The following is a 25,916-nucleotide window of genomic DNA, read 5'->3' on the forward strand; positions in this document are numbered from 1 at the left end:
GAGCTGAGGTCATTAGCAGGCTCCCTTCCTTTCTCTGCCTGCCTCTCTCCCTCGTCTTCCCTCAGCTGTGTACTCTTTGAGTTAACCTCACCTCTCCTCTCTGCAGTGGATCTGCCCCGAGGCACCAGCAAAGGTAGCATCCGTGCAGCGCCTGGCTCTGGTTTAGCTGTCTCCTCAGAAAATAAGCCTCCGGATGGCCTTCCTTGGTCACATACCTCCCTTTTGACCAAACACTTCCGTTAGAGGGACAAGGCACAAAGATCGGACCTGTCTGGAACTTGTGCCCAAGCTTGTATTTTGGAATGTGAGTGACAGCTCCATCAGCTTGGCATGGGATACAGGAGAGATGGGTCCCCAAACAGGGAATACTAGACAGAATGGAATAACATGTGTCCCCTGTGGTGTGTGACATGCTCAGCACAGCCCTGGGCATAGGGCGAATATTTAGTGAATTGAGGTGGCCATCATTGCTTTAGCTCAATAAATGGTTGCTTGGGTTAACAATGATTTCCTTCATTTATTAGTTGATTATTTACTCGTTGAGCAGCTTTTGGATAAAAGATTCAAGCTTTACTAAGTCAAAATTAAGATTTTGTAAACAGATCCCAAGCTACTGACCGGTTATCAGTCATATACCTAGTGAGTCGTGCCCTCAGGTTTAGGTTCCCTCCATCTGCCCTACCGACCACCTCAGTTCCACCTGAACATCACTCAAGGCAATCTGAGAGCTCTGTAGTCACGCAGGAAGTTACCCCATCTGTCTCTCCCCTCTAGATTATGAAGTCCTGGAAGGCAGTTGCTCTTGGCTTGTTCATTAGTATTGTATGCCCTTACGTTTCCCATGATACCTAGGGTAGGCCCATTTGCTAAAAAGAACATATAAAAACTAAATTATTTTGTACCCTTTTAGACAAGGAGATGATTGCTCTTAATTATACTAAATCCTGATCTTGTTTAATTTGTATTTCTCAGGTAGCTTATTTAAAACACGATGTACCTCTTGTGGCGTTGTGGCTGAGAATTACAAGAGTCCAATCTGTCCAGCTTTATCAGGAAAAGGGTAATTATACTGCACTACAGAATAAGTGTGTGTGGTTTCCTCTTTTAAACTGAACATGAATGCGAGGAAATTGAACATTAATCTAAGATTCCCATGGATATTTATGAGAAATAAGACTAGATACAGTACAGCTATATGGTAAAATAAATAGTTTGCTCACAATTTACAATGTTAAGTGAAAACCACAGGATCTAACTCTATACAATATGATCCCAGCTTTGTATTTAGACACGTACACACACACACACACACACACACACACACAAAACATGTTGATATATCTATATTTAGATAAAAAAACAGAGGGAACTATTGCAGAATGTTAACAGTGATTATCAGGAGTGGCAGGATTATTGGAAATTTTGATTTCTTCTTTTTATCTTTCTGAATTTTCCAACATTTCTCTGATGAATATGTACCACTATTATAATTAGGGGAAAAATTTAAGAGTAGATTCAGAATATTGAGAAAAATTCCACCTGACCATTTTAAATCAGTTAAATTATGTAGGTAGTATATTAATGTAGTATCATTGCAGAAGATTCAAATTATGGTGATGCATACAGTGTAAATCATGAAACTCGCCCTTAGCACATGGGGCTGCCCCACCCCCTCCCCACGTACAGATTCCCTCTCTTGAGGTAAAACCACTGGTAATGAATTGTTTGCTATCTATCCTTCTAGTCTCTTCTAAGTCAGTATTAATTAGGAGTTTTGTACCATATCCTTCCAGGCAAATATAGAAACTTACTGGGTTATGTTATTTCTTTGTTCTGTGATTATAACAAGGACATCTTTCTTTTTATTATTTATTTCAGCTCTCCAGACCCTGAAACTCAAAGTGCCAGAATCCCAGCTGAGAATCTTCCCCGGTGGGTAAAAATCTCTGATCTGTGTTTGGTGTTCCAGATTGCAAAAAAAGAGAAAATTAGGAATCAAAATCTAAATTCATTTGGTGAGGTGCCTCTTAAATGCGCAAATGCAAAAACCAGCCTTGACTTCTGAGGCCAAGGGCGAAAGGACAAAGGATGAACCAAACCAGGGTTAAGAGAGCCGCTGCTTTCCACTCCCCTTCGCTTTGTGTGATGGTGGGATAGTTTCAGGTCTGGAAAGGTTCCGAAGCTATTATGCCACGGATGCTTATCCGGTGTCTATAAAGCTTAGAGGCTGGCATCCTATAACTGGTCAATAAATGTCAACTGCTATCATCTTCATCCTCCTCATCGTCATCACTGTTAATAATCCAAGGTTATGGAGGTAGTAAAAGATCTTGCAAAGGTGAAATTATAGGACCAAACAGAACTTTTGTAAATTTTAAAAAAAAACCCTAGACGGGTTTTTATGTCAATTTTTCAAAGCCAGAGATTAAAACAGTGCTTCCAAAAGTGTTTCATAGAGCTCTAGGTCCATGCGATGTTGATGGGCATTACTTGATCAAAAGATGTTATATGCTCAATATGGAAACACTACATTAAACAAAGTTAAAGGACGTTTGCCTTACTGCAGGACTTCTCAGAGCATTTAATATGCTAAAGTACATTGTTACTCTCTAAAAAGTGGTTGTAATATGTTAATATTTCACCAGTTTATTTAACCACAGAACCCTTGTTATTTTTCTTAATACAGGTTTTCATTACTAAATTCTAAATTTCAGTCTAAAAGAATAGGGAATCCCAGGGGTTCTTGAGTAGGAGATTAATATGATGAAATGTTTGGGGGAGACTATTTTAGGAGGTATATATAAGATGACCCAGAGGAGCAGGGAGTGAAAGAGGAGAGATTTTTAGTAATCAACACTGGAGAACTTGGCTATAGACAGGGCACGAGAGAGGAGAATCTGAGAGTAAATAAAAGGAGGCCATTGATGAAATTAGGGGTGGTTGGGGTGTTGGAGGCAAATCTGAGTCCAGTATTCCTCCCAGGTCTGGGTTACTGTGAGCCCAGTCATGCCAACAAGGGTGGTGAAGTAACTGGGAAAGAGAAAGCTGCTCAGAAAGGGAAGGGCAAGCTTGGCTGAAACACACTTGTCAACAAATAACCCAGTATATCCAGACAAAATAAAAACTTTATAAGGGCAGCTAAAATTAGTACTACATATTCAGGACAAACTCATGTGGGCTGGGAGGGAAGGGATGGGGGATAGGAAGGCTCGAAGGGGCCTGTCTGCACAGACTGGATTTGGGGTTGCCCCTAGCCTTCCTTGGATCCACCTGGGCAGACCTGACAAGGTGGCTCTTGGGTTGGGTTAAAAAGAACGTCCTTACAGGTGTGAAGAGGCTGGGTGCGGGGGCCTGCTGCGACCCCATGTAGTGTGGTTTGGAGAAAACCTGGATCCTGCCATCCTGGAGGAGGTAGACAGAGAGTTGGCCCTCTGTGACTTATGTCTAGTGGTAAGTCACGCCCTTGGAATTTTCTGGAACAACTGAGCTGGGATGGAGTTTATTGTTGTTTCCTCCCTCCCACCTCCCTCACTTCCCCCCTCTCCCCCTTCCTTCCTCCCTTCTCTTAAGGCGTGTGTTGAGAGGTCTTGTGGTGCCCTACAGAAAAACCAAGAAGGGGCCAGCCAGTGGCTTAGTGGTTGAGTATGGTGCACTCTGCTTCGGTGGCCCGGATTTGTGAGTTCAGATCCTGGGCATGGACCTACACCACTCATCAAACCATGCTGTGGTGGCAACCCACATACAAAAAATAGAGGAGGATGGGCACAGATGTTAGCGCAGGGCCACTCTTCCTCAAGCAAAAAGAGGAAGATTGGCAACAGGTGTTAGCTCAGGGCCAATCTTCCTCACCAAAAAAAGAAAAGAAAAATTAAGAAACAGTAAGAATTTATCTTAAAATATAAACCTATGTAAGACTATATCTTGGGCCTCTCAAAGCTTTCTCCTCCCTCCCAAAATAATGAAAAGGGCATGTTATTGGTTCTGATTTTGAAAGTAATACATGCTCATTATTAAATTTGAGAAAATACACAAAAGTACAAAATTAAAAAGAGGAAATTAGAAACCACCAATAATTCCATCATCCAGAAATAGTTACTGTTAGCATTTTAGTGTGTTTTGTTCCAGACCAGAGGTGAGCAAACTGTGGCCTGTGGGCCAAATTTATCCTGCCATTTGTTTTTGTAAATAAAGTTTTATTGGAACACAGCCATGCCCATGCTTCTGTGTATTGTCTATGGCTGCTTTCACATTTTAATGGCAGAGTTGAGGATTTGTGACAGAGACTGTATGGCCTGCAAAAGCTAAAAAGTTTACTATCTGGCCCTTTACAGAAAAAGTTTGCCTTTTCTAGACCCTGTCTTATGCAGGTGTACATGTATTGTTTAAAATTCAAAAATGGGTTCATACCATATCTTCTGTTTTGAAACTATTTTATTCAATTCACTTAGCATATTCCATATCAGTACATCCGAATCCACATCATCTTTTAATCGGCTGCATGGAGTTCTATTATATGGATATAAAGTGACATATTTAACCCATCCTCTATTGTTGGACATTTAGGCTGTTTCAGAGTTTGTTTTTTAAACAGTGCTTTGGTGAATATCCTCAGACATAACTCTTAGCATGCTCTTCAAATTATTTCCTTAGGACAGATTTCCTAGAAGTGGAATTAATTGGAGAAAGGGTATGCGTATTTCAAAATTTCCTTAACACAGGAAAGGAAAAAGCAGGGGCCCTGTCGCATGGTGCATATTCATTCAGCCGGTATTTATCGAGTGCATCCCAGTGTTGAGCAGAGCGTCCGTGTTCATGACAGACAGTTCAGCGAGAAAAGCTGGTTTGTAAAACGTGTTCCGGTCTTCCTGTTCTTGTAATGAATGTTTATAAACATATATTCATAGGGAAAAACCTGAAAGAATATACGTCAAAGAGTGAACAGTGGTATCTTGGGGTAGTAGGATTATGAGTGACGTGTAGATGTTTTTTCTTTGAATTTTCTAACTTAAAAAATAAGAACATGGGTTATTTGTATCACTTCAAAGAGTCAAAGAGCAGAGCCAAAAATAAAACCAACCCCCGAAAGGGGATGATTGAGTTGTTTCTTTTTCACTCTCTCCGTTTGCACAACTCTCCTTTTCATATCACGTCTTCCTGAATTCTAGTCATCAGCCAAAAGCACACCTCCTGACTTCCCATTTGTCCTTTAGACGCTCTCCATTCATCCCATCCAGCTTAGCATTCCTCACACCTGCAACCACAAACCTGCCCTACTTGTGTGGGATTTTTTTGGTTGTTGTTTTTTTTTTTTGGTGAGGAAGACTGGCTCTGAGCTAACATCTGTGCCAGTCTTCCTCCATTTTGTATGTGGGATGCCACCACAGCATGGCTTGATGAGCAGTGTGTAGGTGCACACCCAGGATCCAAGCCTGCAAACCCCAGGCCGCTGAAGCGGAGCACACGAACTTAACCACTATGCCACTGGGCCGGCCCCTGCCCGAGTTTATGTAAGGTTTTCTGAAAACCCTGTTTCTTCTCTTCGTAATGTGGTCATTTATCCGTTCCCATTTCTCTGTAGGTGGGAACATCCTCTGTGGTCTATCCTGCCGCCATGTTTGCCCCCCAGGTGTCTGCCAGGGGAGTTCCAGTGGCCGAATTCAACATGGAAACCACCCCAGCCACAAGCAGATTCAGGTACAGATTACCAGGCGGGGAGACGGGAGGTAGTCAGCAGGTTTGGACATGGTCATCTACACAGGCTTTACCTACTGTTCTAATTAAAAAAAAAAAAGACACAGATTTTGTGTTTTCTTATTTGTCTGTAGTTGCTTTTATCGAAGAACAAAATAGCATTAACTGTGGACTGAGGTGGCTCTGTCTTGTTTCAGGGGCTTTGGTTTTCTCCCACTTTGAAAGCTCTTCTTTGATTCTTCAGACTTTTGTTTTCTTTGTATTTTTAAGCCAGATTTAGTACTGGCCCTTAGAGGCAGGCGAGCCTGGGAGACCCCCACGCAGAACCTCATCACCGCTGCCCTCACTGGGAGGCTCCCTGAGCAAATTCCTCTTTGGACTAATTCCAGGAGTATTTGTACTTGTGGCCATGTTATGATACTGATCCTGCTTCCCAAATTTGGGTGGAATGCATTCATCATCATAGGATGCGTTGTTAGTCTCATTCTGGGTTCCATTTTATGCCTTCACCTTTGTTTTGCTTTCTTTTTTCACCCCTGCTTTCTTGTCTTCACTTTTAACTTAGATTATATATTATTGTCAGTCTGCTTAATTCTTTTCTAGAATAAGGTAGAATATAACTAATGAATAAATAAATAAAAATAAGTAAAATGAGAAATTTCACCGAAACTTCTCATCATTACTTGAATCGGTGGTTGTCAACCTCAGATGCATACAGTCATGTCGCTTAATGTCGGTGACGTGTTCTGAGAAATGTGTTGTTAGGTGATTTTGTCATTGTGCGAACATCACAGAGTGTGCTTACACAAACCCAGATGATACAGCCTACTATGCACCTAGGCTGTATGGTACTGATCTTACGGGACCGCCGTCATTTATGTGGTCCGTTGTCAACTGAAACATCATGACGCAGTGCATGACTGTATTTTTAAAATACTCATGACTGGGGTACCACCCATGAGATTCTGACATAATTGGTCTGAGGTGTAGCCTGGGCATCATGACTTTTATAAGCTTCCTAGGTGATTCTAAAGTGCCCCCAGGATGAGAACCTCTGCTCTAAGCCTTCATTAGGATAAAAAATGTGCTAACGACTGTGTGGAAACACACTTAAATATGATCCTGTCCAGGTGAGTTAGCTGGTTTTCATCCTAGTCTTCTCCAGGTCTCTTTATTCAGTTACAGCATGTGTCCTTGCTCCATAGTTCTTCATTCATGTTTGAGTGGTGGGAACTAGGAAGACATCCTTTTAAAAATTTCCTTGTTTGTAAAACTTATACTCTGAAAACTACAGAACATTGTTGAAAGTAAAAAGAAGATCAAAATAAATGGAAGGACATCCCATGTTCATGGATCAGACAACTTAATATTATTAAGATGGCAGTATTCCCCAAATTGGTTTATAGTTTCACCCAGTCTCTATCAAAATTGCAGCTGGATTCTTTGCTGAAATTGAGAAGATGATCCTAAAATTCATGTGAAAATGCAAGAAACTCAAAATAGCCAAAACAAAAGGAAAAATTAAGTTGGAGAATTCATACTTCCCAATTTCAAAACTTACTACTAAGTTACAGTTTTCAAGATGGTGTGGTATTGGCATAAGGACAGACATAGAGATTAGTAGAGTAGAATGAGAGTTCAGAAATGAGCCCTCACAGTTATGGTCAATGATTTTTGAAAGGAATGCCAAGACAATTCAGTGAGGGAAAGAATAGTCTTTTCAACAAATGGTGCTGGGACAACTGGATAGCCACATGCAAAAGAATGAAGTTGGACCCCTTCATCACACCGTATACAGATTAACTCAAAATGGATCATAGACCTAAATGTAAGAGCTAAAACTATTAAATTCTTAAAAGAAAATATAGGAGTAACCTAAGTGACCTAAGATTAGTTAAAGCCTTCCTAACTATGACACAAAAAGCACAAGTAACATAAGAAAAATGGATACACTGGACTTCATCAAAATTTAAAACTTTTGTACTTCAATGGACACCATCAATAAAAGGAAAGATGACCCACAGAATGGGAGAAAATATTTGCAAGTCTAATATTTGATAAGGGACTTAAATCCAGAATATATGAAGAACCCTTACAACTCAATAACAAAAAGACAAATAACACAAAAAATGGGTGAAAGATTTGAATAGACATTTCTCCAAATAGAATACTCATGGTCAACAAGCACACTGAAAAGATGCACAACATCATTAATTATTAGGGAAATACAAATTAAAACCACAATGAGATACTGCTTCATAACTACTAGCATGGCTATAATACAAAGAAAAAGGAAAATAACAAGTGTTGGTGAATAAATTGGATCCGTCATCCATTGCTAATGGGAAGGGAGAATGGTGCAGCTGCTTTGGAAAACGGTCTGGCAGTTCCTCCAAAGATGAAATATAGAATTAACATATGACCCAGCAATTCCAGTCGTAGGTGTATAGCCAAGAGAAATGAAAACATGTATCTACACAAAAACAGTACAAGAGTGTTCCTAGCAGCAGTGTAAACAATAGTCAAAAAGTGGAAACAACACAAATATCCATCAATTGATGAATGGATAAACAAAATTTGATATATTCTTACAATAGAATATTTTTCAGCCATAAAAAGAATGAAGTACCAATACATGGTGCAGAATGGATGACCTTGAAAACATCAGACTGAGTGAAAGAAGCCAGTCACACATGACCACATCTTGTATGATTCCATTTATATGAAGTATCCAGAGTAGGCAAAGCAACGGAGACTAAAGGTAGATTCATGGTTATCTAGGGCTGGGGGTAGGGAGGAAAGGGGAGTGACTGCTAATGGGTATGTTTTCTTTTGGGGGTGAAGAAAATGTTCTAAAGTTGATTATGGTGATGATTGTACAACTCTGTAAATATACTAAAAATACCATTAAATGATACATTTCAAATGAGCAGATGGTATGTGAATTATATCTCCATAAAGCTGTTCTACTAAAAAGCGAAATTGTCTTCTAACTTATCCCCTGAAAAATGGAACATTAGGCCTCTAATTTGCAGTGTGGCACATAGGTGTAGTACCTGGGCTAGTTAGCATCATTAAAAGTAATATCAGGGTGCTCGCTTCGGCAGCACATATACTAAAATTGGAATGATACAGAGAAGATTAGCATGGCCCCTGCGCAAGGATGACACGCAAATTTGTGAAGCGTTCCATATTTTTTTCAAAGCAAAACAGATAAAGAAAGACAAAGAGGGACAGTATATAATGATAAAAGGGACTCTTCACCAATAAGACATAACACTTATAAATATATACGCACTCAACACAGGAGCACCAAAATTTGTAAAGCAACTCTTAACAGAACTAAAAGAAGACATCAACAACAATACAATAATAGTAGGGGACCTCAACACCCCATTAACACCAATGGATAGAACATCCAGACAGAAAATCAACAAGGAAATAATAGAATTAAATGAAAAATTAGACCAGATGGACTTAATAGATATATATAGAACACTTCATCCAAAAACAGCAGGCTACACATTCTTCTCAAGTGCTCATGGAACATTCTCAAGAATAGACCATATTTTGGGAAACAAAGCAAGCATCAATAAATACAAGAGAGTTGAAATAATATCAAGCATCTTTTCTGATCATAGTGCTATGAAACTAGAAATCAACTACAAAAATAAAGCAGATAAAGGTGCAAAAATGTGGAGACTAAACAACACGCTACTGAACAAACAATGGATTATTGAAGAAATTAAAGAAGAAATCAAATATTATCTGGAGACAAATGAAAATGAGAACACATCATACCAAATCATTTGGGATGCAGCAAAAGCAGTCCTAAGAGGGAAATTCATTGCAATACAGGCTCACCTCACTAAACAAGAAAAAGCTCACATAAGCAACCTCAAACGACACCTAACAGAATTAGAAAAAGAAGGACAAACAAAGCCCAGAGTCAGTAGAAGGAGAGAAATAATAAAAATAAGAGCAGAAATAAATGATATTGAAACAAAAAAGATAGTAGAAAGGATCAATAAAACAAAGAGTTGGTTCTTCAAAAAATTAACAAAATCGACAAACCCTTAGCCAGACTCACCAAGAAAAGAAGAGAGAACTCGCAAATAAAATTAGGAATGAGAGAGGAGAAATCACAACAGATACCAAAGAAATACAAGGGATCATAAGAGAATACTATGAAAAACTGTATGCCAACAAATTGAACAACCTAGAAGAAATGGACAAATTCCTGGACTCTTACAACCTCCCCAAACTGAACCAGGAAGAAATGGAGAATCTGAATAGGCCAATCACAAGTAAAGAAATAGAAACAGTAATCAAAAACCTCCCCAAAAATAACAGTCCAGGACCAGACGGCTTCTCTGGAGAATTCTACCAAACATTCAAAGAAGATTTAATACCTATCCTTCTCAAACTATTCCAGAAAATTGAGGAAGATGGAGTACTCCCTAACACATTCTATGAAGCCAACATCACTCTGATCCCCAAACCTGACAAGGACAACACAAAGAAGGAAAACTACAGGCCAATATCACTGGTGAACATAGATGCAAAAATCCTCAACAAAATTCTGGCAAACCGAATACAGCAATACATCAAAAAGATTATACACCATGATCAAGTGGGATTTATACCAGGGACACAGGGATGGTTCAACATCCGCAAGTCAATCAACGTGATACACTACATCAACAAAATGAGAAACAAAAACCACATGATCATCTCAATAGATGCAGAGAAAGCATTCAACAAGATCCAACACCCATTTATGATAAAAACCCTCAGTAAAATGGGTATAGAAGGAAAGTACCTCAACATAATAAAGGCCATATATGACAAACCCACAGCCAACATCATATTCAATGGACAAAAACTGAAAGCCATCCCTCTGAGGACAGGAACAAGACAAGGGTACCCACTTTCACCACTCCTATTCAACATAGTACTGGAGATGTTGGCCAGAGCAATTTGGCAGGAAAAAGAAATAAAAGGAATCCAAATAGGCAATGAAGAAGTAAAACTCTCGCTGTTTGCAGATGACATGATCTTATATATAGAAAACCCCAAAGAATCCATAGGAAAACTATTAGAAACAATCAACAGCTACAGCAAAGTTTCAGGGTATAATATCAACATACATAAATCAGTAGCATTTCTATACACTAACAATGAACCAACAGAAAAAGAACTCAAGAACTCAATCCCATTCACAATTGCAAAGAAAAGAATAAAATACCCTGGGATAAATTTAACCAAGGAAGTGAAAGATTTATACAATGAAAACTACAAGACTTTCTTGAAAGAAATTGACGACGACATAAAGAGATGGAAAGACATTCCATGCACATGGATTGGAAGAATAAACATAGTTAAAATGTCCATACTACCTAAAGCAATCTACAGATTCAACGCTATCCCAATCAGAATCCCAAGGACATTCTTTACAGAAATTGAACAAAGAGTCCTAAAATTCATATGGGGCAGCAAAAGACCGCGAATTGCTAAGGCAACCCTGAGTAAGAAAAACAAAGCTGGAGGCATCACAATCCCTGATTTCAAAACATACTACAAAGCTACAGTGATCAAAACGGTAGTGGTACAAAAACAGGTGCGCGGATCAATGGAACAGAATTGAAAGCCCAGAGATAAAACCACACATCTCTGGACAGCTAATCTTTGACAAAGAAGCTGAGGGCCTACAATGGAGAAAAGAAAGTCTCTTCAACAAATGGTGCTGGGAAAACTGGACAGCCACATGTAAAAGAATGAAAATTGACCATTCTTTTTCACCATTCACAAAAATAAACTCAAAATGGATCAAAGACCTAAAGATTAGGCCTGAAACAATAAGTCTTCTAGAAGAGAAAATAGGCAGTACACTCTTTGACATCAGTTTCAAAAGAATCTTTTCGGACACTATAACTCCTCAGATGAGGGAAACAATAGAAAGAATAAACAAATGGGACTTCATCAGACTAAAGAGTTTCTTCAAGGCAAGGGAAAACAGGATTGAAACAAAAAAACAGCCCACTAATTGGGAAAAAATATTTACAAGCTACTTATCTGACAAAGGATTAATCTCCATAATGTACACAGAACTCACACAGCTTAACAACAAAAACACAAACAACCCAATCAAAAAATGGGCAGAGGACATGAACAGACATTTCTCCAAAGAAGATATAAGTATGGCCAATAGACACATGAAAAGATGTTCATCATCACTAATCATCAGGGAAATGCAAATCAAAACTATGCTAAGATATCACCTTACACCCGTTAGATTGGCAAAAATATCCAAAACCAAGAGTGACAAATGTTGGAGAGGTTGTGGAGAAAAAGGAACCCTCATACACTGTTGGTGGGAATGCAAACTAGTGCAGCCACTATGGAAAACAGTATGGAGATTTCTCAAAAAATTAAAAATAGAAATCCCTATGACCCAGCCATCCCACTACTGGGTATCTATCCTAAGAACCTGAAATCAGCAATCCCAAGAGTCCCTTGCACCCCTATGTTCATCGCAGCATTATTTACAATAGCCAAGACGTGGAACAACCTAAATGCCCAGAAACTGACGACTAGATAAAGAAGATATGGTATATATACACAATGGAATACTACTCAGCCATAAAAAAGGACCAAATTGTTCCATTCGCATCAACATGGATGGACCTTGAGGGTATTATGTTAAGCAAAATAAGCCAGACAGAGAAAGACGAACTCTATATGACTCCACTTATAGGTGGAAGTTAACATATAGACAAGGAGAACCAATCGGTGGGTACCAGGGAAAAGGGGGTGTGGGGGGAGGGCACAAAGGGTGAAGTGGTATACCCACAACATTACTAACAATAATGTACAACTGAAAAAAAAAAAAAGTAATATCAGGGTCAGCCCCAGCAGCCTAGCGGTTAAGTTCGGCATGCTCTGCTTTGGCGGCCCGGGTTTGGTTCCTGGGCGTGGACCTACACCTCTCGTCTGTCAGCAGCCATGCTGTGGCAGCAGCTCACATACAAAAAAAGGAAGATTCACAACAGATTTTAGCTTAGGGTAAATCTTCCTTAGCAAAAAAATAAATAAAGTAATAGCAGAGCCAGGTAACTGAAGCCTCTTGTCTGCCTGAAAGAGCATCTGACCACTCCAAGAGTGGGATGGGATAGACTTTCTGAAGCAGGAAATGAGCTACATCCCCAATTGCATTCTTCTTCTAATGTCGTCTAGTTTAGGTTGTTTGATCTTCAGTTCATCTCTAATGAGTATAAAGAATTAACACAAATCATTATAGAAGAGTAAGAAAATGCAGATAGGGAAAAAGAAGAAAGTAAAATTTGAGTGTTTCCACAACCCACAATGAGTTGCCCTCTACCCTTCGTGCCCTGGACTGAGCGGCAGGAGCTGGGCATCCCTGTGTGGTGGTGGTCATGTCTTCGTGTGGAAGGAAATTGGATTTGGTAGTGTTTCCTGCTCGTGAGGAAGAGATTCTTGGCGGATAATGTATGTCATTACGTCAGTCGAGCCTCCCCAACCACAGACCTGCTTCAGCTGCTGTTTTTCTTCAGCCACGTCCTGAACACCTGTGACGTCTCTGTTCAGACAAACTAGCTACTTGCTGGTTAGAAACTTTGATCAATTTGACAAGTTCTCGTCGGCCAGCATCTACACAAGAGCCACCATCTGTTTGTTGGCTTCTCTGGGGAGCAGCTGAGGCTGTCTGTACCACAAAGTCTGGGATTTTTCCCGGATGAGTGCAACTGACCAGTGAAGCCAGCAATGCTTTCATCTAGGAGCCATCCAAGTCGACATTTAGAAGAGAGCCAGTGATCATCGTCTCATCCTACTCAGTTTTTCCAGTGGAAAATCAAGCCTAGAGCGATTGAGTGTCTTGTTTAAACACACAGCTTAACGATGGCAGAATTTTCTCTTGCATCTCATGCGTAACAGACTTGAGTTGAACTTTACTCTAGGTCAGGGGTCAGCAAACTACTGCCTACAGGCCAAATTCACCCACCGTCTGTGTTTGTAAATAAGTTTTATTGGAACTCAGCCATCGCCAGGTGTTTACGTGTCTTGTACAGCTGCCTTTGCACAACAACAGAGTTGAGTACTTGCAACAGAGACTGTCTTGCCTGCAAAACCTAAAATATTTACTCTTTAGCCCTTTACAGAAAAAATTTGCCAACCCCTGCCCTAGGTTAATGAGAAAAAAGAAAATTGGAATAACATTTCCTGCTACTTTTAACCTGATTTTCTTTATTACCTAAATGGATAGCAGGAAAGCTGCCAACATTTTAAACTTGGATCTCACAAGACTCCTTAGATCTTGCACAAATTGTTTGGATTCTTTGCTCCAATTCTAATTTAGAGACAGAGTCATAGAATTTGCCTCCCACTGAAATGTACTAATATTTTCAAGGTGTTAATTAGTTCCTGTTATGTTTTTGTCATTTTTCCCATCCCTGATGGTTGTCTTGGATGATTTCTGATAGACCATTGCTGTTAGAGTAGACACTAGGCATTTTCAGATTTAGGCTGCAAGGTTTTGACTGTTACTCAACCCCAGGGGTCCCTGGCCTGTAGGGTCTGTGCATTTCCTGAGGCCAGAATAGGGTTTGTGCTAGCTGCGCGGCTGGTGTGTAGGGCCCTCCAGGCACCCTGGGCCCACCACACCCTGCAACCACCATGTTGTTCATCTTTGAATTTCTCTAAACTTGGAATTTAGTTGAAGTCCACAGAGATTTATTAAGTACCTACTATGTACCAGACACTGTTCTAGGTGCTTAGGATGGGATATATCAGTAAACAAAGCAGAAAACCTACCATGTGAAGATGACATTCTAGCGGTGGAGGCAAACAGTAAAGAATCGCATAACAAATGTGCAAACTCCACAGCTTGTTTGCAGGATGGTGATGAGGCTCTGGGAAGAAGCAAAGGCAGGGCTGGGGGAGTAGGCAGCTTGCAGGGCTTGGCTGGGCAGTTAGGGCAAGCCTCACTGAGAGGAGATCTGAGCAAATCTGAAGGAGGTGAAGGAGTTAGCTCAAGAGATTATCTGGCTAAGAGCTTTCCAGACACTGGGACCACCTGGAGCAAGGGCCCCAAGGGGCAGCTCACCTGGGAGGTCTAAGGGGCAGCAAGGGGGTCAGTGTGGCTGGAGTGGAGGGAGGGAGAGGGGGAGGAGTCCCAGCAAGGGGGGTCAGTAAGGTAAGGAAGTGACATGGGGGGGGGTGGGGAGAAGTGCCCCCAGCAAAAGCTGAGTACCCGCAGAGTTTAGAAGTCAGGAATTCTCAGCTAGAAAATGGTTTTATAGATGGCTTTGATGATGTATTTACTCATCGAGAGTGTAAAAGGCTGCTTCTTTCCATTTGCCTTTGACCGCATTTGGCAGGGAAGTCCAGCACCCTCCCTGGCTGGATGATCCAGGGTGGGTAGTAGGGGTCCTTTAGGCCATGCATTCTAGCCCCCAGTGGTCTGTTAATCAAAAAAGTCGTTTAGAGCCAGCTCTGATGGCCTAGTGGTTAAAGTTCGGTACGCTCTGCTTCGGTGGCCCGGGTTTGGTTCTGGGCTCAGAACCACACCACTCCTCTGTCAGTAGCCATCCTGTGGCAGCAGCTCACATAGAAGAACTCGAAGGACTTGCAGCTAGAATATACAAATATGTCCTGGGGCTTTGAGGAGGAAAAGAGAAAAAAGAGAGGAAGATTGGCAACAGATGTTAGCTCAGGGTGAATCTTTCCCAGCAAAAATAAATTAATTACTTTAAAAAATAAAGTTAAAAAAAGTCATTTAAAGCAAGAATAATAAAAAAGGATACATATATGCCTTAAATATTTTATTTTCATTTAAGGCATAAATGTGCATTCATTTGCTTTTTTTTTGTTTTTTTTTTTGCTAGAGCTAAAGGCCTTTTCTTTGAGTGAGAATCTGCTGGTTGGAGCTCACCTTTCTTGCATAAATCATACTCATAAGCCTGCTGGTGTTCCCTGAGTTTCCCTAAGATAAAAATCACCCCAGCCCTTATTTTATAAAACAAAACAGTCAACCAAGAACTCAGATCTCCAGGCCCCAGTCTAGACTTCCTGAACCAGAATTCCCAGGGCCAGAGGACTGCTTATTTGTCTGACAAGTGACCCAGGTAATTCTTATAATCAGGAAATCCTGGAAAACACTGGGTTACAACTTCCAGTGTGCTGTTTTTCTGGTTTTTTTTTTTTTTTCTTTTTTTAAGTGGAGAAAGGACATACAAAACAGAAATTGTGACGCAAGCTCCCTCTCCAGTCTTTTCCACCCACATGGAATTTCAATGAATTATTTTTGGGAACTTGCTATGTCTTTCCAAAGCATTCAGCTAATTTTCCTAGAAATAATCCTCTTTGCACAGATCTATTTTTGAGTTCATTACATAACTTTTAATTATGTTAACTAATAATTACATTAACCAATAAAGGTGGCGTAAACATATTCTAGAACAAGCACGGCAGTCTTGGTTATCCTACAGCTGGAGAGGTGGGGCCACGCGCACAGGGGCGCTGGAATGGGGGTCTTCAAACATTTTTGTTCATGGACCCCTTTTACCTTTTTGAACTTATCTAAAAATTTTTTTAGGGGCTGGCCCCGTGGCCGAGTGGTTAAGTTTGCACGCTCTGCTGCAGGCGGCCCAGTGTTTTGCTGGTTCGAATCCTGGGCGCGGACATGGCACTGCTCATCAAGCCACGCTGAGGCAGCGTCCCACATGCCACAACTAGAAGGACCCACAATGAAGAATGTACAACTATGTACCGGGGGGCTTTGGGGAGAAAGAGGAAAAAATAAAAAAAGAAAATCTTAAAAAAAAATGCTATAAAAGAGTGTTTTAAAAAAAATAAAAAAATAAAAATTTTTTTATCAAAATCATTGAAAAAGATATTATTCCAAGTGTATTGGAAATAAAATACTGACATTTTAAAATAACACTGCCATTATCATGGTTTGAAATGTATCCAGTCAAATCTGAGTGTCACAACCTCTTGATTCCCACCATCACCCATGTACAAAATAAATATACAAGCTCTTTTTAACAATTGGAACCTTCACGTTTTTTCTTCTTCTCTTTGAATTGATATTTTCATTCTATTTTCACCACAGAAACTGGTACTAATGTAATATATTTTTATGCTAGAAAATCTTTTGTTGATGACCCTTTTACACTTCTGCAACAAAGTATCATATGAATTATTTATTTTCAATTTCCTTAAAATTAAAAAAAGTTCTATTAAAAATTCTTCTAGACTGAATTATCACTGCAGTAATCTGTAGTACATAGTTGTTGAAAACAACAAATAAATGATAAATTTTGATTAATAATTCCATAAAATTAAAATTTTATTGGAAATGCATCTTTTTTTTTTCCCTGCAGGCGAAGAGTCTCCCTGAGCTAACATCTGTTGCCAATCTTCCCTTTTTTTTTTTCTTCCTTTTTCCTCCCCAAAACCCCAGTACACAGTTGTGTATAGGTGTAAGTTCTTCAGGTTCTTCTTTGTGAGCTGCCACCACAGCATGGCTACTGACAGATGGAGGGTGTGGTTCGGTGTCTGGGAGCTGAACCTTGGCCACCAAAGTGGAGCGTGCGGAACTTTAACCACTAGGCCATGGGGGCTGGCTCTACTCTGACATTTCACACATCCCTTTATTTGATTTCGCTGTCTGGGATATGGCACCATTGTAAGATCTGGGCTGAGTGAGGGGTACAGCTTGCTTTTGTAAAGTGGGAGCAGGGTGACTGTGGAAGGCACGCTTGAATGGACTTCCTCAGGACAGAGAACATATGGAAGTTGAGGATATGGCAAGTCCCTCAAAGCTCTCCCTGCCTGGCTGTAATTTGGGGAAAGTCCTCAAAGGACTGGAGCCGCTGTGCTCACGAGGAGCTTTCTGTCAGCCAGCGTTCAGCCTGCTGCGGCGGCAGGAGTCGGAGGCCATTTGGGCACCATGGGCACCAAGGGGAATCCATTAGTGGCACCCTGGCGAGAGAACTGTATGGAGGGCTTAAGGCAGTCACGACTTGTGTTGCCTCAAGAATAAATAATGTGAATGATGAATTACATCGAGCAAATGCTTTTTCCATTTTAAATTGTGCTCAATTGGTTTTCTTATTAATAATACACTGGAACATCCTGCTTTTATTTCTCATTCAGAGTTGGCTTTTTTCCCCCTGTCCTAAGTGTCTTCCTTTGAAAGAGGCAAAGATTATTGATTTTTCTTCTTTTTTCTTCCTCCTCTTTGTCTGTTTTTCTATCTTCTGACTGGAAGTCAGAACTAGTCATGAAGTCCAGTAGATGGTCTGGGAGGCTGTTGACTCAGCTGAAATCCTCATGGTCTGCGTGGTGCATGAGGTGGTCTTTCTTCTGTCCTTAGTAAATGTGAATGCTATTTTAGTGTAGTATATAGATTTTTTAAAACTTACAGTGGCAGGTATGAGTTTGGCAATACAATCACAAAATATACTTTAGAATCATGCCTCCTCCTACCCCTTAAAATAAAATTCTTATTTAGAGCACATAAATTCTAGGCAGGTGCTTTCCTAAATTCCCTTAGTCACAGGGGCCAACCCATAGTGAGGCATCTACGTCTTGAGTTGTCAGAAACTAGATGAAGGAAGTAGGCACGAAAATTCCTACTACCATATTTGTGAGAATTTGGATTTTACTCCAGGTGTAACTCAGGACTGTGTGCCTTGCTGAAGTGCTCCATTCATCTTGGTCGTAACTCTGCCGCATGTGTCCTTCTGTTTCAGGTTTCATTTCCAGGGGCCCTGTGGTACGACTCTTCCTGAAGCCCTAGCTCCTCACGAAACCGAAACTGTTTCTTAATTGTCCTGGAGAAGGAAGAAATTATAGTGCGTCTGTGTACTAGGCCATAAAGCGAGGAGAAACGGTCCTGAGGATGTGAGCTGAATATTGGGAGATGTAAAAATATCCTCTGACTCCCTGGCTGGAACCCACCCTGTTGATAAGATAATGATGGGGGCTTTGAAGTATCAATAGCAAACGTATTTAGAAGTCAGAGCACTGTAAAGTTACTGCCTGCCGTTTGGTTTGAACTTAAACATAAGATACCTCTGATGTGATTGGTTGGTTATTGGGAAGGAAAAAAATTTGTAATTAGATTGTCTAAAAAATGTAATTCTTCTGATTGTACTTTTGCTCTTTGGGTAGAGATAGAAGGAGAGGGATAAAACCCTAGTATTTCTGATTTTTGCACAAGTTTTGGTGGAAAATAAAATCACTCTCTACAGTAGGTAATTTATTGTATGAAGATGTTACCCCAAGAGATGCTTTTGGTGGGGTGGGGGGGGGGCTTTTTCTTTTCAGCGTTTACCTTGTTTGGCTGCCTTACCTTACAGTATGCAGGACAGCTTACAACCAGAACTCACGCAAGAAGGGAAGAGAAAAGGAGCAGCAAGGTAGAAGTCAGGATGAGGAAAAGCCTGATGCAGATCTCTGGACGCCAAGGATAGACACGGCCGCCTCAAGTTCAGCTCTGGCCACGAGGGAAGGGAGAGGGACGCGTGACAGCTTCTCAGTCTCATAAACACAGAAGCAGACAGTCCCTGCGCGGGCTGCCCAGCTTTCCCAGACGCTGACTTCTGAAGGGGGAGTTTCCCGTGGGACTTGAAAAAATTACACTCGTCTTACCTGGGCGTAAAGTAGTAAGAACACAGCTCGCTCCTCAGGTCCCGTCACATGACGCAGCACGCAGGGCCCTTGGAATGCCTGATGGCCGGCAAGGGCAGAGGCCTGACCGTGGCCCTTAGTAAACAGCGTAGGAAGGTCACACAGTCCCCGGGGTCAGGGGGCTCCCTGGGTGATTGCGCACCCAGCCACAGCACCTCAGCCCTTGCCGAGGTGCAGAACCTACCGGGAATCTGAAGGACCAGCCGCGCACCCTCAGGGCTCCATTCATATTCTACGTGGGCGCTTAGGCGTGCACCCTGAGGGGTCTTGGGATATTAATAATGCAGTTTTTGCAGATAAAATACCACCATTCACTTTTAATAGGTTTGTCCTCGGGCTTCTCAAAGTTAACTTTATACATTTTCCTAGCGTCTCAAAGACTCTGATTATATTTTTAATTGGTAATTTCGGTCTGACCGAGGCCCAGATATTTCAGAACTGTTCTTTGAAACTCTTCTCATCCTAGGCTTGTGGTACCAGCGGCACTTTTGGTTTCCGTTTTGTCATTTTTGTTCATGTTTTGGTTTGGTTGTTTTAAATTAGGAACTGCTTCTAAATCAGAAGATTGAAAATACAAAATTTACGTGAGGTAGAATTATTCAATTCAACTTACTATTTACTGAACATCTCCCACAGAGGTTAGAAATAAAATGATTAGTGAGACATGGACCCTACCCTCAAGGAGTTCATAGGATGGTCGGGACAACTGCCGTGTAAACTGTTATACAGTGTGGAAACTACAGTGACAGAAATTTCTGCAAGATTCTGGGGAGAATGCAATTAGAGATAAGCAGAGTAGGGATGGGGTAGATGAGAAGGTGCTTGAAGGGCTTTAGGAGGGTGTCAGCCTGAGTGGGAGTCTTTAAGCTATAAAAAGGAGGTCCACGTGGGGCAGTGTGTGTCACTAGAGGAACAGCATGCCCCAGTGCATGGCGAGTAGGAAATCACTTGGTTTGCTCAGAGAATGGTGAATCATTTAGTACTGTATAACGGGTGGGAGAAGATACAGACAGAGATCACGGAGGGCCATGGATGCCAAGAAATGAAATATACTTGCGGGGAAAAATAAATACAAAGGTACTAGGGCTGCAGTCACTAAGTAATGGTGAAGTCCTTCCACCAAATTCAGGATCTGCGATGGGCCGGCTCCTGTTCAAGGTCCTGGGGTTACCGCAGGGAACCAGAGGCGTCCCTACTCTCAGAGCTTATGGGGGGAGTCAGACAATACACTGTTAGGAAGTGGTGTCAGTGATGAACACGAACAGAGGCGTGGACAGGCAGTGGCCGGGGTTCCAGAGGTCAGGGAAGCCTGAGAGAGGCGGCCGAGGTCGCCAAGCACACGTTAGGCGCCGAGGATGGATTTAAGCCTCTCTGTCGACCCCGTTTCTTGTCGGTGACAACAGGACTGAGAGGCGTCGGGGTCCTGCCGCGATGGCGCATTTCTTCCCTCTGAAACAGCACTACTTCGGGGAGTGCGGGGAGCCGAAGCTACAAATACTGATAATTGGACCGACCAAGCGGATCCCGGGGCTAAAAAAGGCGGCACTGGGGGCCGGGGTCGGCGGTCACCGCACGGCGTGACCCACGCCAGCCCGCCTCGAGGAGCGCGGAGACCCAGCCAGCCCCGCTGTCAGCCTCCCAGCCGACGCGGCAGCACGATGGACGCTCGCTGCCTAGAAACAGCCGCACGTTCCCCGGTCTCGCAGCTGGAGCTCTCGCAGCTGTGGGCGGGGAGGGACCCCCCCCCCCCCCACTCCGCTCGCCCTGGGCCTCGCCCTCCCCCGCTCTGCGCCTGCGCCTCTGCTCGTCGTGGGGCCGCCTCCCGCATCCGCGGAGTTCGCTGGGGCCTCCGCACCTGCAGGGGGCGCTGGAACCCGCGACGCTTGCTCTTCACGTCACTCTCCGCTTGCGCGCTGCTTCCGGGTCAGAGGTCAAACGGTGTGGCGCCGCTTGGGTCATGGTGCAGCTGCGGCCGCGCGTGTCCCGCACCCCGGCGTCGGCGTCGGCGATGGTGGACGAGGGCCAGCCGGCCTCGGAGGAGGAGGCGGAGCACGGACTGTTGCTCGGGCAGCCCAGCAGCGGCGCGGCTGCCGAGCCGCTGCAGGACGACGAGGAGGGGGACAGTGAGTTTGACGAGGACGAGGCCCCGGAGGAGCTGACTTTCGCCAGCGCCCAGGCAGAAGCGAGAGAAGAAGAGCGGCGAGTTCGGGAGACGGTGCGCAGGTTCGGAGCCCGCGGCCGGCCGGGAGCACTGCCCCTGCCTGTCCTGTCTGTCCCTCCCTGCGCTGACTTGTCCCCCTTTGTCCCAGGGATAAAGCGCTGCTGAAGGAGAAGAGGAAGCGACGCGAGGAGCTGTTCATCGAACAGAAGGTTAGAGGGTAGGAAGCGTCTCCTTTTCGAAACAGCCCGGCTCGGGGTAGAAATCCCGTGTTTGAGGCCGAAGCTGGAAGCATGCGGGGCGGGGGAAAAGTCGCCAATATTTCTTCTGACAACGGTGAAAGCAAAGATGCTCCTTCTCTTTGCTTTCCATCGATTGAGAACGAGAGTGGGAGGAGCGTGAATGTGAAATCGTAGGGTTAACCCCGCCTCTGACGCTCAGCTGGCCGTGACCCCTTAGTCAGCGAGCCTCGCGGTGGTAGTTTTGTCTGAACCTGGGTTACCGTGAGGATTAAATGAGGTGCTTTATAAACTAAGGGCCTCGCTAGCCCATATTCGTAAGATTGGCCGCACAGAACCGACTCCAGACGGACGTAACGTAAGTGCTTTCACTGTGTAACCGAACCGAGGGTTGGAATGCGGTGGGCACCCTCTCCGGCCTTGACCGGCTCTTCCAACGAGGTGGAATAGCTTCTGAGTTTCGTGGGCCCCATCCTCCCGCAGCTTAGGGGTAGTGGGGGCAGTGCGCAGCCTGATTCCTTTATTTGCTTAGATTTGGGGCTCTCCTGAAAATCGGTAACTTCAGAAGCAACCCAGGGCATATCATCACGTACCTCGCTTTTTATTGTTTCTTAAAATGTCTTTATCTCAGAAAAGAAAACTCCTTCCAGATACTGTCCTAGAGAAGTTAACTACAGCTCCACAGACTACGTATGTAACGCACCTTTACTACTTGCTTATATGTCATCTTTGAATTTTACTCATACATTTAGTTCAAGCCACATAATTGAAGAAATTGTAAAGCCTAAATTTAAAAGCTACGTGGTAGACATTTGAATTTGATGGGAAAGTTGAAGGGAAATGCTCCACTTCCTTTCAGTCTTTGGCCTCCCCCCCCCCCCACTTCTCATAAGTAACTCCAGCTGCTGAGTTCCTGATCCCAGTGTGTTCATTCAGTAAATTTCTGAGTGACTGTCACTGTACTAGGGGCAAGGTAGATGGTGGTTAAAAAAAGTGTTTTGAAAATTATCACTTCGTGGTGTGGCAGACACTTATCCACAGGCTTCCAAAACTCAGCTTGTCCCATACTTGCCTGACTGCCACAACCTGTCCTTCCTCCTCGTTCCCCATTTTATTTAGCAGCTTTGCCATCCACTGATTGTTTAAAGCCAAATGTTATAGTTGTCCACTTCCTCATCTGTGCCATGGAATCAGTGAAACCTTACCAAATTTAGACTTCTAAACATTTGGTGTGGTTTTCTATCCCCCTTGTCTCCCCTTATTGCTTTAAGTTCAGAGGTTTAGCTCTATATTTTTTACCTAGGCCAGTGGCTCTCAAATTTTCAGTAAAACTTATTCTAAAGAGTTACTCAGATTCTGAACACATCAAACATATATAGGATCTGTGTGGTAGCACATTCCCTTTCATCTTTCAAGACCAAGCTCCAGTGTCACCTCTTCCTTCTCTCACCCCCCCCCCCCCCACCATTGCTTCCTCCTTGTACAGCTTTTAGTGTGAGTGCTGCTGTATGGGCCTCTCACATTGTATTGTCAGTTTATGTTTCTCCATCAGACCCCTAAACTGTTGAATAAACTGTTTGTGATTTCTCCAAATGCGGCAGGCCTACCACCTTTCACTTCATATTTCAAATACTGTTATTAGATAACTCATTCTTAAGTCTTTCACTTTAACTCCACTAACCACACAGTCTGCGTCCTTGGAAGCTTACTGATAGATTGATTTTAAATTTTTTTTTTTTTTTTTAAGATTTTATTTTTTTCCTTTTTCTCCCCAAAGCCCCCCAGTACATACTTGTATATTCTTTCGTTGTGGGTCCTTCTAGTTGTGGCATGTGGGATGCTGCCTCAGCGTGGCTTGATGAGCAGTGCCATGTCTGCGCCCAGGATTCAAACCAACGAAACACTGGGCCGCCTGCAGCAGAGCACGCAAACTTAACCATTCGGTCACGGGGCCAGCCCATGATTTTAAATTCTGAGAGTTACTCCTGTCCTGGTATATACTAGTTTTTGGACTGGGAGTTCGAAGTGCACTGGGCAGTAACTTTTGCTTTCCAACACTGGTTAAAGATCCCAAGTAAAAACTGAGGATGGTGGTAATGAAAGAGAGGTGTCTTATTTGTAAAATCAGATGAAACTGTGTAGTTGAGTAATCTTTTATCTCTGCCATTCTAAGCACGTTTTTTTTTGCTGTCCTTCATTAGCATAAAGAAATCACCCGGGAAGTTGAAAGAAGGTATGAACTAGTCTAATTTAAATACTTCTCATCTAAGAGTCAAGCGCATTTGCAGATCTTTGCGGTCAGATCTTACTGGCCCTTAGAGAGCATGGGAATAGGCCCGGCCAAGTGTAGCTTGGGCCTGTTCCCTCTATTTATTATAAATAAAAATCACATCCAAATTAGTGTGTAGCAGATATTTAAAGTGAAATCCAGTAAATGTACCTGATTTATTTTTACATAAATGATAATTAGAAATACAACTCAATCTTTTAGTTATTTTGCAAAAGAAAAATGAAGAATGTGAAAAAGGAAGTGACTCCAAGAAAACTAAAGAAAAAGTGCAAAAAGTACAGTCTGTTGGGTAAGAAGAGTCTTCTTTTGTTCATGTAGGACATAAAGATGACCTTTGGAGACAGTTAAAGCAGTTTCAGATCGGGTCCTCTGGAAAAATTAATTTTGATGTTTATATAAAAATACATTTGCTTTACTAAAATGTAAATATCAGTCTATTTCTTGAAAAAAGCCTGTAATTTAGTTTTATTCATCTTATGTGTGCATATACAAAGTTTTGATTTTGTTTTTTTTTCACTTTGAGACAGCTAACAAAAATACTTTATTTTGAAAGTAAGCACGTTATCAATCTCATTCATTTTTACCTTTTGTATTGATCACCAGCCACAATAAAAGCTACTTGGCTGTAAGGCTCAAAGACCAAGATCTGAGAGATTCAAGGCAGGAAGCAGCCAAAGCCTTCATACAGAATTGTTTATATGGTCCAGGAACCAACAGAACGACTGGTAATTTCCTTATGGACTGTTTTTCCTCCCTTTTCTACTGCAAATAAACCAAAGAAATGATAAGTAGTTCTCTTTTCTAGTAAATAAGTTCCTGTCTCTTGACAACAAGAGGTTACCAGTGAAAAAGGCTGCAGCCCAGTTTTTGAATAACGCTTGGGGTAAGATCCAGCTCTTGGCTCTGATAATTTTATATACCAAATGTTATTTTGTAAGGAGATGGTAAATGCCCAAATGATTATAAAATATCACATTTTTTCCTTAAAATGGCTTCTATATTAATGAAGTTGCTTCTGAAAAATAGGTCAGTGTAGTATGTATGCATGTCTGATACACACTCTAATATACCTAGTTTTAGTATTTACACTCATATAGAATCTTGAAAGTTTTTGAACTGCTTCTTGGGAATTTTCTCTCTCTAATATTCTTACTGCACAAAACTTTCTCTTCTAGGAACCCAGAGAAAACAAAATGCCAAGAGGTTTAAAAGACGGTGGATGGTCAGAAGGATGAAAACTTCTAAGAAGTAAATCAGAGCTAAATGAAGAACGAGTACTTTGTATGTATAGAACTTAGGATTATTTAGTGAATTTTTCTGAAAAAATTAACAAATCATTTATACATCATCTTAAAGGCTCGTTAATAAATCTATTTGGGAAGTACCCAGTCACATTTCATACTTCTGTTACAGTTGCGCCTTGTAATATTTGAGGGTCCTGGAAGGAAAAGCAGTTTAGAAGAATTGTTTTCCTTTATTTTTGTGTTTGTTTATGCATTTAGTTGAATACAAGCAAAACCCACACCAGTAAGGGCATCTCCTGTACCTGGCCCCATCCCTGCACTGTGGGGGTGTGGCGGGAGTGGCAGGGAGGAAAAGGAGCAGTGGACATCCTGGAGAAGTCCTTTCAGCTGCAGCTCCCAGATGCCTGAAGTCTTCTGGATATTTTGGTGCTATTGATGAGACTTTGTTTCATAGAATATGGAATAAGAAAGAAGTTAACTGTGGAAGAGTGCAGTATCTAAGTGTAGATCAATACTTGTTCTTTTTAAAGAAGGTTCAAGTTGTGGTGTAATACAGTCAACAGAGGCCTTTGCCA

General features: G+C 42.1%; 2 protein-coding genes and 1 non-coding gene across 3 annotated transcripts in view; all 3 read left to right on the forward strand.

Moving 5' to 3' along the window:
• SIRT5 (sirtuin 5) overlaps positions 1 to 18,978 on the forward strand; it is a 35,298-nt gene extending 16,320 nt beyond the window's left edge. Inside the window, exons 5-9 of the mRNA XM_023624472.2 lie at positions 973 to 1,060; positions 1,879 to 1,932; positions 3,327 to 3,450; positions 5,579 to 5,694; positions 18,471 to 18,978. Of these exons, the coding sequence (XP_023480240.2) occupies positions 973 to 1,060; positions 1,879 to 1,932; positions 3,327 to 3,450; positions 5,579 to 5,694; positions 18,471 to 18,546 (458 nt within the window). The 3' untranslated portion in view covers positions 18,547 to 18,978. The remainder of the gene's footprint in view (positions 1 to 972; positions 1,061 to 1,878; positions 1,933 to 3,326; positions 3,451 to 5,578; positions 5,695 to 18,470) is intronic.
• Positions 8,783 to 8,889, forward strand: LOC111769373 (U6 spliceosomal RNA). Its single transcript, XR_002802363.2, has one exon. It is a non-coding gene; the product is annotated as a U6 spliceosomal RNA (small nuclear RNA).
• A 1,249-nt stretch (positions 18,979 to 20,227) lies between the features above and the next one.
• Positions 20,228 to 25,481, forward strand: NOL7 (nucleolar protein 7). The gene is made up of 8 exons (XM_001915240.4): positions 20,228 to 21,633; positions 21,720 to 21,780; positions 22,439 to 22,497; positions 24,009 to 24,040; positions 24,299 to 24,386; positions 24,701 to 24,822; positions 24,903 to 24,980; positions 25,273 to 25,481. Exons 1-8 carry the CDS (start codon positions 21,368 to 21,370, stop codon positions 25,347 to 25,349), a joined length of 783 nt encoding a protein of 260 aa, XP_001915275.1. The 5' UTR covers positions 20,228 to 21,367; the 3' UTR covers positions 25,350 to 25,481.
• Positions 25,482 to 25,916: the final 435 nt, after the last annotated feature.

The sequence above is a fragment of the Equus caballus genome, chromosome 20 (assembly GCF_041296265.1).
Source record: "Equus caballus isolate H_3958 breed thoroughbred chromosome 20, TB-T2T, whole genome shotgun sequence".
NCBI classification, from domain to species: Eukaryota; Metazoa; Chordata; class Mammalia; order Perissodactyla; family Equidae; genus Equus; species Equus caballus.

Bases quoted from the DNA above. Each gene is read 5' to 3' on its own strand.
- NOL7 (XM_001915240.4), top strand. From the start codon at position 21,368: ATGGTGCAGCTGCGGCCGCGCGTGTCCCGCACCCCGGCGTCGGCGTCG. The intron at 21,781-22,438 runs GTTAGAGGGTAG...TCTTTATCTCAG, and splicing joins AGCTGTTCATCGAACAGAAG to AAAAGAAAACTCCTTCCAGA. The intron at 24,387-24,700 runs GTAAGAAGAGTC...ATTGATCACCAG, and splicing joins CAAAAAGTACAGTCTGTTGG to CCACAATAAAAGCTACTTGG.